At 32.4% G+C, this 13,752-nt stretch overlaps 1 protein-coding gene and 1 long non-coding RNA gene across 3 annotated transcripts in view; one reads left to right on the top strand and one right to left on the bottom strand.

The window, feature by feature from the left end:
* The window catches only part of LOC149741798 (integrin beta-1-B-like), a 19,154-nt gene extending 15,757 nt beyond the window's left edge, over positions 1-3,397 (top strand). For both annotated transcript variants that reach the window (XM_089876773.1, XM_089876766.1), the window contains 6 exons: positions 1,284-1,369; positions 1,517-1,707; positions 1,776-1,916; positions 1,998-2,130; positions 2,365-2,531; positions 2,587-3,397. In XM_089876773.1, coding sequence (XP_089732899.1) covers positions 1,284-1,369; positions 1,517-1,707; positions 1,776-1,916; positions 1,998-2,130; positions 2,365-2,531; positions 2,587-2,670 — 802 coding nt within the window. In that variant the 3' untranslated portion in view covers positions 2,671-3,397. The remainder of the gene's footprint in view (positions 1-1,283; positions 1,370-1,516; positions 1,708-1,775; positions 1,917-1,997; positions 2,131-2,364; positions 2,532-2,586) is intronic.
* On the bottom strand, positions 3,269-13,752 carry LOC149741797 (uncharacterized). Its single transcript, XR_016384951.1, has 2 exons — positions 11,832-13,752; positions 3,269-6,704 (listed from the first exon to the last, which is right to left on the bottom strand). It is a non-coding gene; the product is annotated as an uncharacterized LOC149741797 (long non-coding RNA).

The following is a 13,752-nucleotide window of genomic DNA, read 5'->3' as shown; positions in this document are numbered from 1 at the left end:
CATCATCTGGTACAATCGCTCTTTGTTCAAAACAATGAAAATAATCCAATACTTAAACGTGTATTTTTAGTAACGTTGAATGTACTTAATTTAAAACAACATAATTCTTGAATGCTTTCTGTATGAGACAAGATCATTCAAAACTGAATGATGAAATAATTTTGCAAACGTTGTTGAACTGTCACTATAATGTTGTTCGCTTGTACTTTTGGCCAGGATTGATGGAATCTTTCTGTTTTTCTTTTCCAGCTATTCCGAACAAAGTTCTCATCAGCTGTGTAGCAATACTGTTTAAACAAAATAAACGTTATAAACCATGTTTAACTATCTTTTTGGCATGAGGGGAAAAATAAATACTATATTAGTGTAAAGTGATTTTTGTACATTCGTATTCCATGCTTTGGTCTGTGTCAAAAAATCATGTTTGCATGGTATTCTTAATCAAACCACCAAATTGTATTTTTGATTTGCTTAGCTTTACTTTTTTTCCATGGTTGGTAAACTTGGCCAGTTCACTTCCCCAATACTTTCTGGAAGTACAGGTTCAAACTGGAAAGGCTCCATACTTATTAAAAGTTGACTACTAGGATCCTCACTAATGTCACTTCAAGTTTTGTAAACTGACAAATTTAAATAGTGTAATGTACTTACAAACAACTTAAAAAAACATTTATTTTTAAATAAAATCAGGCCTAGGCAATACCTACACTTTTTTCCTAATTTAAAACAAACAGGAAACACTATGTCGACAGTACACTATAGTTTGCTGCAAACATAAATGCATTTTCCGCTAGCAAAGCCCCCGCGCGTGACGCAACAATAGGCGAATTTTTTGCCACTTTCAAAACATGTTTTTGGCCAAACTTAACATTTTTTTCCAAAAAAATACCATAGATAGTATTTATTAAGTGTAAATTTTTATTCAAAACCAACATGTCTGAGCGTATTATAGGCTCTTTAACCATTTTTTGCTGCAACCCAAATTTACTTTGAGGGTGCATGTAAATTGTTTAATTAGTTTCTTCTTGATTTAATTCCTGTAAGAAAACACTTCCTATTTCTGCAAATGATGGACATTCAGGGTCATAAGCAGGTGTGATTGACCTTGCTTACAATTAAAACAAATTTCTTTCCAAAAACAATCAATTTGCAAAGTCCAAAAATATTAATATGTATAAGAAATAATATAAAAAAATTCGAGGCATTGTAACTTTGTATGATATTGCTTTATTTAAAATTTTCTCTATCTTTTCTATAACACAGTTCAATTATTTTCTCAACAGACAATATGCAAACAAGAAAATCGATGGAAAATATTGTGAGTGTGATAATACAACATGTGATAGAGCTGGAGCAAGGGTTTGTAATGGTCAGTAAGCTCTTCTAATTATTCAAAATGTTTTTTATTGTGGTTTCTGTAAATTTTTAGTGAAATAAAACTATATGAAAAAGTCTTCATGCCTGTATATTTTAATTTCAACATATACCTTATTTCTTTAATTTTGTCATATTCTAGGTTTTGGTAAATGCAACTGTGGTGTTTGTGAATGTCAAAATGGTTGGAAAGGCAAGGCTTGTGATTGCACACTAGATCAAACTGAATGTTACGATTTAAGTCCAGACGCAGTGGACTCCAGCAAACCATGTAACGGCAACGGCGAATGTGAATGCGGACAGTGTGTTTGTAATAGTCGTGGTGGAGCAAAGGTTATTTTTTTCTGTCTTTATACTAACTCCTCGACAGTTCTTAAATTTTAATTTTGTCATTTCTTTAGTTTCGCGGTCAGTATTGCAAAACAAAACCATTGGTTATATGTGATATACATAAAGATTGCATTCAATGCAAAGCTTGGAAAACTGGAAACTACAATACAACAGAGTGTGAAAAACAATGCACAAAGTATAATGTTACAAAAGTATGTATGTTTTATAATAATTTTTTAGTTTGTTTGACATTATCATCTAGATACTGTTAAAAGATATAAGGAACTTTTTAGATGTCCAAGGAATATCAGTACAGTGGTTACACTAATGAATGTCGATTCACCGACCTCACAGATGACTGTAATTATCAAGCCACGTTTGAAGAAATTGACGGAATCATCATGGTAGAAGTAGAACCTGACAAAAGTATTTAATTTGTTTTACAAAGTTTGTTACAATTTTATATCATTAAAGATTTCTGTCGGAAAAAAAACACCAAACCCTGTCACTGGCAAACCCCATGCAGCATACACTATAACTAGTTAAAGACTCTAGTCATAGTGTACGATGTTACTGAATATATTTTTTATTAAATATTAGCCTTTAACAGAAATGAAACTAAACGATTGTAACTTGCTAAATTATATTGATTTTACCCAGCTTGTACGACCTATGCCAATCCAGTCTACATAATTATTGGAATTATTGCTGCTATTGTTGGTATTGGGCTTGCTATTCTGCTTATATGGAAACTTTTAACTTCCATCAAAGATGCAAGGGAATACAAAAACTTCCAGAAGGAATCTCAAAACCCTAAGTGGCAGGGGGTAAGTTTGGTATGTTGATTACTTAATATTCTGTAGCTAATACATTCTTATTTAGGGAGAAAATCCTATTTTCAAAAAAGCAACTTCTACCTTTAAAAATCCAATGTATTCTGGTGGGAAAACTGCTGGAAATCTGTGATGACGGTACTAATATGCATTCCTGAAATTAATTCAACATTCAAGAATGTTTTGATAGTAAAAATTATTGTGGATTTAAACTGTATTATTTAAAATTTGATAAAGAATTTAAAGTTAAATAAAAAACTTTTGCTTTTTTCTTTTTTTTCATACCAAATTGCTGTTTACTTGGATACTAGACAGCAATGATTGCTTTTTAGTTGTTTTGCAGTATAAATCATGTTAAAAATTGTTTGTAAAACCAGCAACAAATATTTCGTATTAATAAAACATCTGATGTATGTTTTAATTACAAATCATTACTTGTTTATACGATCTGAACTTATTTTTGATTTTTTCTAAAAAATATGTTAACAATACTCAATACTATTATTATGGTTCATCAAATTGTTTTATTTTAGTACGCTAAATAATTTTAGTGTGCATTTGTGATTTTGTTGTTTTATTTTTAATGTACAATATTAATGTAGTTTTGAACGAATAACAAATGTTTTGTAGCTATACTAACACCTGCTTGTATATGTGCATGTCGTTGTTATGTTCTATATGTTTGTGCTTGTACACTTTTGTAACCATCAACTTTCTAGCATTAATCAGCCTTGAAAACTTTTTGCTAATTCCATTAAATTTTCCATTTCTATTTTTGAATTCTATATCACTGCCTCTTATTAAAACTGCAAGATAACGCACCAAATTTTCAAATGTAATTAAATTAATTTAACAATTTTGTTCTGTGTTGGGTTTCTTATTTTATAATACTAAAATACAAAATTTATTCATCCTAAAATTCTGCAGGAAGCTTTGACCTTTCTTTAATTCAATACCATGGCGCATCTTATTGTAGAGGGCGTCATTAATACTATTCCTGATATAATTCGTAGAATTTAAATTTAATTAACCATTTACTACTAAGTTCGATTAGAAATAATTATAATACCTTTATTTGTCTCTTCGATCGCGGTAAAAAAGATTTAGAAATATTTTTATAAAAAGACCAGACATAGCGACAAAACAAGTTGTTGAAACACACTTACAGTTAAAAACAGGTTTTTATTTAGTTGGAAGGAAATAAGCCTAGTCGCAACACCTAGCGTCCTAGCAGGTAAGCGGACGATTATGTTTAAATATTATCCAGTTACACTTCTAATGAAAACAAAAGTGTGCGCAAAGAAGCCACCCGTGCAATAAGGGAGTCAGCTATAAAGAGGTTTGACCCAAAGATTGGATCATGATGAAAGACAAAACACCGAAAAAAACTTCACCGATAGTTCACAGTTTCAGAAGCACACTTGTGAAGTGTCAAAGAAGTGAATTATTGTAATCCACAACAAAATAAGGTATAAAAATAAATACGTAAAAAAAATAAATAGTAAAGTGGGGTAAGATGGGACACATATTGCCCAATATTTTAAAAATAAACACACAGGACGGCTTTCAGGTGATACCACGAAGATAGGTTGGGAAAAGATGGGGCACTTTGTCGGATGAGACTTTTTATAACTTTCTTTTTACGGACCCCCATTTAATGATAATCAGGAAAATAATGTTACAGAATTATTCGACAGTAATATCACGACTTTATAAAACGGGCGTCAAAGCTGATTATTGTTTATTAAAAAAAGTATGTAAAATAGAACAGTAAATTTTGAAAAGGTAAAAACTGCGAAATAGTAAGGTGTTAATTTTACATGTCGCTAAAATAATACCAAAACCGATAGGATGTTATAGTTTGCAAGTGTGAACAATTTAACTAGTTTCATAGCTTGATAAAACAATAACCTTGAATATTTCGTACCGCAGTTTGATTTTGTCTCATAAAACTAGTTTTAGTTTTTTAAAAACAAACTGAGATATATGCATAAGGAAAATAGGCGGGGGTAAATATGATTTTAATTTGAAATAAAAAGAACAAAAAAATATGGGTTTAGAGTTGTATAAAGTTAACATGGCAAAAAAACTGACACAGCCGGTTAAGTTCGGTAGGTTAACTACAAGTTGCAGAATACTGCTAATGTAAATATATTTCAATTTAGTGTCCCATCTTTCCCCACGTTGTAGTTTTGTATGTTTTCGTTGCCATACTTTTAAAGGTTTGCTTTTAATTTAATAATTTATACTTCAGGGGTTATTCAACTATAAGATACTGATATAATAAAAAGATAATATTTTAGAAATATATTTGAAATTCAGTCATTTGCACTTAGAGATAATTTATGAGAAGTAGCTTGTACGAAAAACTTACCTAGTTTGTGACAAAAATGTAAACTTTATCAACAGTAATCAAAATCTTGTAATCAATTTTCTGTTATTACAAGTTTATGTACATTTGTAGGATACATTATTTATCCATTGAAGTTCGAACATTACCCATCGTCGTTCAAACAATACCAATTGTTATACAGTCCGCCGCCGTGGTTAGCGACGCCTGCCTGTAACCCAGAGGTAATGGGTTCAAATTCGTATTTTAATTTAGTGCATTGGAGGAGCTGCCTACTTAAACCAATTAAATTTCTTGATGTGAAAACCAATCCCTCCAATGTAGAATGTGCCATCAGCCTTTTCTTTTTCATTGGATGGTTCATTTTAACATCTTGCTGCTCAGTATAGCGCCTCAGTTATATTTAATGTAAATTAACAAAAGTATAGATTACCTCCCAATCCAGTAAGGTTTTTATGAAAGTATCCTGCAACCATGTCAGTCTTTCGTCATGTTTAGGGTACTATGATTAAACTATGGTTGTAGTTTAGCCTTTACCATGTTTTGTCTAGGTAGACTGTTTATTACGAAATAGTAGGGATTCACACGTGGATTTATTGCATCATAATAGCGATTCTTTGATCTGGCAACTAATTACGACATAATAGCAACTCACACGTTGAATATTTGCGTCAAAATATGAATTAACACGTAATTATTGGGCATGTAGGAGGTTCAAACAGGCTTGAATCTTAAAGAGGCACATGATGCGTCGTAATTAGCATTTACGTGTGTCGTATATTTTAGTCTTCGCCCTCCGGATCGCGATAGGCCATTTGAACATCAGTGGTCTACTTCACACATATCTAAAAATAGTATGGAATGCATACATTAAATAAAAAATATAGTACAATGGGGGAAGGTAGGACACTTAAGACTGATACTGATATAAAAAAAAGATAATATTTTGAAAATATATTCGAAGATTGGTCATTTGCACTTGGTGATAATTTATGAGAAGTGGCTTGTGCCCAAAACAGAGTAGTAATACCCAATTTCTAGCAAACATAAAAACTTTATTAATAGTTATAATCAATTTTCTGTTATTACAAGTTCATATACACTTGTTGGATCAAAGAATACTCTACCACGAATGAAAGCTTCAGTCACGTGACTTAAGCTTAATATCGATTTATGTTCATAAAAAGCATTCAGATAAAAAGCAAACATTTAAATTGTATAGAGACTGTGAATAGCTTTAAAATGAGCTATTGGGAGAAGACTTTCGTCATTTTAAACCAACTTTAAATTCAATATAAACCAAAAGATGGCGGGTCAGATTCGTTACGGTTGAATTGCGCGGGTAGAGTTCGCCCCGCCATATACAATAACAGACAGATATGGCGCAAAGTGCTTGCGCCTGTTGCAATCAACAAGTTGCATCAACGATGTTGTTTCTTTTGTTTTATTAGAAGGTGCTTAATTACCTCTGTAGAAACACAAAGGCATCCAAGTGCCAAACCTAAATTGTAGCCTACGTACAAAAATGTCTAAACCAATCCGAATTAAAGTAAAATAATTTCAAATTTTACTGTTTAGCTAAAACGCTCCTTACATTTAGATTCACTCCAGTTTTGCAGTTTCTTTAGTAAAATATTTTAATTCTTTAGTAAAATATTTAAAATGGAAGCAGCTTTTATAAAAGATATAATAGGGGGTTGGGACCAATTACCGGATGCTAAAGTTGAGCAAAGTAACCCAGCAGATGAGACATGCAATCAGCCAACAAGCAGTAAAAGGAGAAGACATGCTGCCGAAGACACTGTCATTGAAACCAACTTTAATAATAGCAACGGTACACATACACGTTCGGAATGTGGTAATTCCCCGTTATAAATTTACGCCTCTAAAATGTCATCTGTTCACCGCGTCACGCTTGATCAGGTATCGGCCGCGACGACAAACATTGCAAGCATCAGTAATAATAATAACAATAATAATGGAATTCAATAGGTTGTAAGCTTTATGTTCAGCACCATATTGTACCAACAGGTATCTTTAATCTATATTATATAAGTAAAAGTAATAATAATAATTAACATGGATGAATTGGCGGAAAATCTTGACGAGATATTGGAAACAGTGCTAATAGTAGACTTTGAGGACACATCACCAACCATAAAAAAGAAAAAGCGGAGTCCGAAGTCAAAAAAACAATTTGAACTACTAACTGAAGCAAAATTAATGCAGTTTGTAGAAATTTCAATTAACACATTAAAATCCATTTTTCCAAATTACAACATTGAAGTTTTCAACCAAAGTTATGTAAAGAATATTGTTTTACTCTACAATTCGAACAAAACAGCAAACCAATTTTCAAAATGTTACATTCAATTGCTAAAATCTGATCTTCCAATTGACCTAAGAAGCTTGTTGATAAATTTATTATCACATTTAATGCAATATCGATTATGCAAAATATCCAAACAAATTTTAAATACAACTGAATTAACAAAAGTTGAAGTTGAATTAGCCAGTTACGTGGGTGGAAGAATGGTAAGAACTCTGTTTCATCGCACTAAAGAAACTTTCTATCACGCACTTAAAGAGCCAAGCACCGATCATCTTTGGCATTTAAATGAAATTGGTGTATTCTTTTTTGTTGAAATGGAAAAAAAAGTAAAACAATTGCTGTCTCTTACCAAAACTGAACTGGATGCTGAGCTAGTAACTTCAGAACTTTTGGAGGAAATTGGGATTGAACAGGTTGAAACAAAAATAGAACAACTGCACGAAGTCCAAGAATATGAGGTTCAAATAAAACTATTGGAAGGCATGCTTCAAAAGTATGTTCGATTTAGAGGCCATGCATTCGCAAAGCACTTTACAAATTTGTTTACTGCAAGCAAGAAGCAAAGTAGTGGCAAAGGACAACGGACATCATTTCGAGATGATTTATTACAAAGTTCAAAGTAAAAAAACGTGGATGTTCAATGTAATGATTGTAAGCCAAGACATACCACTATAAATCAAAATATTACATTACATACTTTAACAGTTTTATAACAATACCACTTATGATTTAACATTGAAACCGGAAGACAGCTTAATAGATTTAATTACATTTGCTGCATTTGCTCTTTCTGCAAACTGAACTCTGTTTGGATTACGGTTGGGTCCATGCGATCTTATTTTTCCAAAAAAGCCTTCTAAAACATCTTGAGAAATTCGTTTTACGATCACATATTCAGCTCCTCTTTCAAGCAATTCTCTTACTATCCCAATAATCGAGCGAGCAGTGAATTTTAAACCCGCCAGAGTTTCGCTTGACAAAATCATTTTCTTTTTTTCAGGTTTGCTAAATTTGTCACCATTTCTTTTCACCCGGTCTTCAATATTCTGCTCCCAATTGTCAAAATAAGCAATAAAAGAATTTTCCAACCATGTAAGCCTGGCATCAACAGAGGATTTAAATGGTGCCATGTTAGGATTTCTATGACCAATTGTGCTATTGCATATATCAAAAAATTTGTCCATCAGCAGAAAAAACTCACTCATAACAGGATGCCGGTGTTCTTTGAGGCAGTTACCCACCGTGCGAGATAGGACTTGAGCAGCAAGGCTTACTTTCATTTTATCAAAACTATTCGGATAGATGTGACGAAACGTTATCTTGTGCAGTTTTGTTAGATTTTCACTGGATGAGTCGCATTCATCATGATAAACGTTTTTAACAATATCCCACGTCATGTCCCCCTTGTTCCACAAATACCTCGGTGCTAAAGTTACTGCCTTGCTTCCCAAAATATTGTTGCGTGTTGTTTTAATCAAATGACTGGGGTCGCTCACCATGTACAAGTACCTGAAAATGTAAAAATACAAACACCTAAATAAAAATACAACATAAAAGCTTATCATACCTTTTTGGGTCTATTGGATGAACTGTTCTGAAATCTTGACTACCATCAGAAACAGAAATAATCAAAAACATAGATCGATTCACATGACAGCCATCACCTGAAATTTATGATTCAATAGTTAGCTTTACACGCCTCTCAAAAAAATAATGCTGAGTTAGGACTACAGCCGTTTATTCATTATTATTATACATCCCGATTTACTCTAATATAGACAGCATGTAAAAGAAATCCATACCTATCAGCACCATTGGCCAAAGATTTGACAGTCTGTGTAGAAGATCCATGACATTTAACACAATAGCAGCAAGCATATTTGCATTTAGACCATCTGTACCATAATGACCAACAAGATGTGAAATTTCATTATTTGTAATTCCTGGGTAGAAATTGCTAGTATTATTATACATTATTTTTTGTCAATTCAAAGACTGCCAACCTTTAACATAAATACCCAAAACATTTGTGGCTAGACTGTTGCTCTGGTTAATGTTTTCTCCAACAGCAATACCATCAACGAAACCAATGAACTTCTTAGAGTTTGCCTGGAAGACCAGTTCTTCTACAACAAATGAATATTTTCTCTTTAAATCTTTTAGCTTAGCACATCAAAAATATTTACTCGTGGGTGGCTGTAATTGTTTATAGCTGTAGGTAATAATATTCCAAATTCTTTTTTTTATTTACATACCGGTATATATAGCACTAATGTCAGTACTGCACAAACCAACTTCAATCTTTGTTACCTTTAATGGACATTTCATCAAAAACAACAGAAACTTGGTGATCATGGTCTTCAATCGAACCAGGAGTGTGCAGAGATTTTAAAAGATCAATATTGATTCCACTTTCATTTTTCATGTTATTTCTGTTAAATACTTTTGTAAGTGGTTGTTTGCTACAGTGTGTTAGAAACACACCTGTACTTCCTCAGGGTTCTTTCTGAAGGTAGCTTAAGAATACCAGAATCTTTTAAAAGGCAGTAGCTTCTCCGACTATGCGAATAAAGAAGTAACGCATATCTAAACAGCAATTAGGAATATCTTGTAAGTGTGGCTTGTAATTTATCAAAAATAAATATAAACCTCATTAACTCGGGATGGAATCGATATCCTTTATTTTCACGCTTGTTTAGTTTTTTCTGTTCGGACCAAAACAATTGATGAAAATCATCAACTTTCCCTTGACTTTGTACTGAAAATAACCAACAATAGTATGAAAAGTGTAATAATAAATCAATCAACAACTTACCTTCATTAAAACAGTCATTGATATCATTATAGTCGTTTTCCGTGACGGAAACATACAAAGATTTTTCATCAAGTAAATCAGCCACTTTTTTCTCCAGATCTTGTATTCTGAAATAATTTGACATTGATAATTGATATTATCGATATACATATATATACAGTACTAACATCATATTTTTTTCTTTAATTGTATATTTTATTCTATTGGACAAATTCGAACTTGAAATCTTTTTCAAAGGTATGTTCTTGGTTTGATTCTCATAGCTTTCCTTGTCCTGTTTTTTCTTTCTTAACTTAGCATTCATGGCAACACAGCTCCCGCAGTGATTATCAATACCATGAACAACAGATAGAACGCAAGATGTACTCCTATAAAAACATCAATTTAATGCAAATTATGGGTCTTTTTTCTATATTCTAAAATGAATCTATCCTTGCAATTTTTTGTTGTGTTGTAATATTTAATAAAGGCATAAAACATCACTGAAAGATCCTTACTAAACTGAAACTATACCTTTTTGCTAAAACCTTCTCTTGAGAGTGTTCACCAAATGGTGTTGGTTTACACTTCACTGAATGTAGAACAACTTCATTAAAATATTTTGAATATTCAATGTCTAATCCAGCACATATCTTCATTTTTGTTACATTTGCAATAAAAACAGCAACTGTGAAACACTGAACATCAAAATTAATCTTGCCCTGCCAACCATAATAATAATAGTCAACTTCAAATTGGCTGTTGATAAATAGCTCATGCTCTGGCTGGTAAAACTCAGAATGCTTTGTGAGACATAATATGCCATTCCCTTCCATAAACTTTGTAGACCAATCTTCTTTCAAATGAAAATATTTTGTACATGCTTTTATAAAAGCTGCTAGATCTTTATGAACTGGCACTGGTGAACTCTCAACTTCAGAATATGTTCTTTTTCTCCTGTGTTCTTCTTTTGTTAAAACTGATTCTTTTGCCATAAGCTTTTTAGGAATCGCACCAACTTTAAGCGTTTTTACTCCACCTGACAAGCAGAAAATATACTACAGTTTAAAATATACAAAACAGCATAAAAAGGTTTAAGGTAAAATTTGAAATAAACAGTGTATTAATGCAAAACTTACGTGCAAGTATAAAGTCTTGTTCGTCAAAATGAATACCACAAATTTTGACCAAATCTGATTGGTATAATTGATTAAGCTTTTTTTTATCATCTCGACATCCTCTAACAATTCGTTCAAGTTTATCGGCCCAAATATGTTTTTCCCCGCCGCAAAACTTTTTATTGGGTACCTTGTACAGTGACATTGAAGGTTTTTCACTTGTGCACCCAGGAATACAGCACATCCATGAAGTCATGTTATAATAATTCAGCAGACAGTATATAGAACTTTTTATATTATATAATACAACTAGCTGTAGAGTACATAGTTACTTTATAACACTGTTCAAGTATTCAGTCTTGCCCTCCCTGTAAGCTGTAACACGTAGGATGCGCAAATGGGTGATTGAACTTTAACGGTAAAAAAACTATATTCTCAAAAGATAAAGTAGTTCAAAACTATAACGGACTTATTTACGAGTAAGTCAGTAACATTACATTAACTTATTGATCCACCAGAGTGCATCAACATAGCAACATTGCATATAATACAGATATCCCACGATAGCGTCGTATTTCTCCACAGTGCAGAAGTACTAATAACAATCGCTAACCAAGCGTGACCGATATCTGACGAAGCGTAACGCGGTGAACAGATTGCATCGTTAGAAAAAGGCTAGAGTCCGTACGTGTATGTGTACCGTTGATAATAGCTTAATTTTAAAAATATTTAACAGTGCTGTTTAATCTCTATTTAAGATTGGTGTCGAATGCCCTGATGGTCTTTCATCCCTAACTCCCACTTCCGAAGCCGTCAATTGAATAGATACCTTATCTCAGGACTACATAAAAAATAAAAGTGAAACTACCTTATACAGTCAATATCCGGAACTATCAAGGAAAGCATCAAATATGTTACAGTATCCGCAATACTATGCCGCACAATTGATGATTAAAATTATTGACTCAACTATACTTGTATCAACGAAACTAAGAATTGTAGAGTATTCTTTGGTTGGATACAATATTTATCCATTGATGTTCGAAAATTACCCATTGTCGTTCAAACAATACCAATTGTTATGCAATAGTATAATGTATAGGTAACATGCACAAAAATAAAAAAGAGTACAACGCGCATCTCCAATGTCGGCAAAGGAGAGAGCACGATACACCCTCTCTCTTTTACGGGTCGCGCCCGTTTACTATCGTAGTCAAATGTATGGGGGCCCAACCTGGTCAAAATACAACACGAATAAATCGCAATAATGTAATAAGTTGTATTATTTTTGTATCACAAGTTGTATTATTTTTGGATCTTAATCTCACAAAAAATAATTTTACCCTACGACTTTAATTAATTTAACGTTACGACTTGAATTATTTTTACGTTACGACTTGAATTAATTTTACGTTACGACTTGAATTATTTTTATGTTATGACTTGAATTATTTTTACGTTACGACTTGAATTATTTTTATGTTACGACTTGAATTATTTTTACGTTACGACTTGAATTATTTTTACGTTACGACTTGAATTTATTTTACGTTACGACTTGAATTATTTTTATGTTACGACTTGAATTAATTTTATATCCGGTAAAATCGCTCATGCGTTTCAAAACTCCATTGTCAGTCTATGACGTCATAGTAGCCGCTATTACGGATCACAATGCATACAATTTTAACGTATCTGTGTGCTGTTTATTCGTCTAAACTCTAAATATTGCAATTTTTCAAGAACCGAACACTTCTCCGCGTAAAAATGGTTTTCTTTTATTGAACATTCCACCGATAAAAGAATAAAAAAACAGAAACTATCAAGTATACCAACCAAAAACATAAAGGAACATGTTTAAACTATAAAAATACAAACAAAAATGCATAACATTAAAATATGGTGCATAACATATATAGCTATAGCTGCAGTTTTGCTGGCAAATTGCCGTGATTTTACTTTTTGGCTCTCTAACGTAGCAAGTACACCCGGCAACGAAACTTACAGTAACTTTGTAAAAATTTACCTATCGAAGTAACTTCGAGGAAAACAATACTTAGCCACTATCTCTGGTCTCCTCCTTGAATTAATAAGCCACCCTTTTCGGCGTTCAGGGTCTATAGAAAATCTGAAAACGCTAAGACATTTTCTGCTATAGTACTTAGCAGTTAAGAGCTGCATATCCACTCATACTGTATGATAAATGTAGTTTCTATTAAGATTCGTAGGCATGAGCATATACTATACTATATTAACTAATTACTAAGCTGATTGCTGATGCTAGTATTAATCACCATAATATTCGATATTATAAAACAAGATTTATATTAGAATCTCTATTTAGCCTTATCCTACTGTAAAATTAGTTGTGCATTAAAAACAACTGTATAGTTTACGCCCGGAGTTTCGAAACGCATGAGCGATTTTACCGGATATAAAATTAATTCAAGTCATAGCGTAAAAATAATTCAAGTCGTAACGTAGAAATAATTCAAGTCGTAACGTAAAATTAATTCAAGTCGTAGCGTAAAAATAATTCAAGTTGTAACGTAAAAATAATTCAAGTTGTAACGTAAAAATAATTCAAGTCGTAGGGTAAAAATAATTCAAGTCGTAGCGTA

This window comes from Ciona robusta, chromosome 1 (assembly GCF_009617815.1).
Source record: "Ciona robusta chromosome 1, ASM961781v2".
NCBI lineage: Eukaryota > Metazoa > Chordata > Ascidiacea > Phlebobranchia > Cionidae > Ciona > Ciona robusta.
Note: the sequence above shows the minus strand (reverse complement) of the source record. Positions and strands in the feature narration are given on the sequence as shown.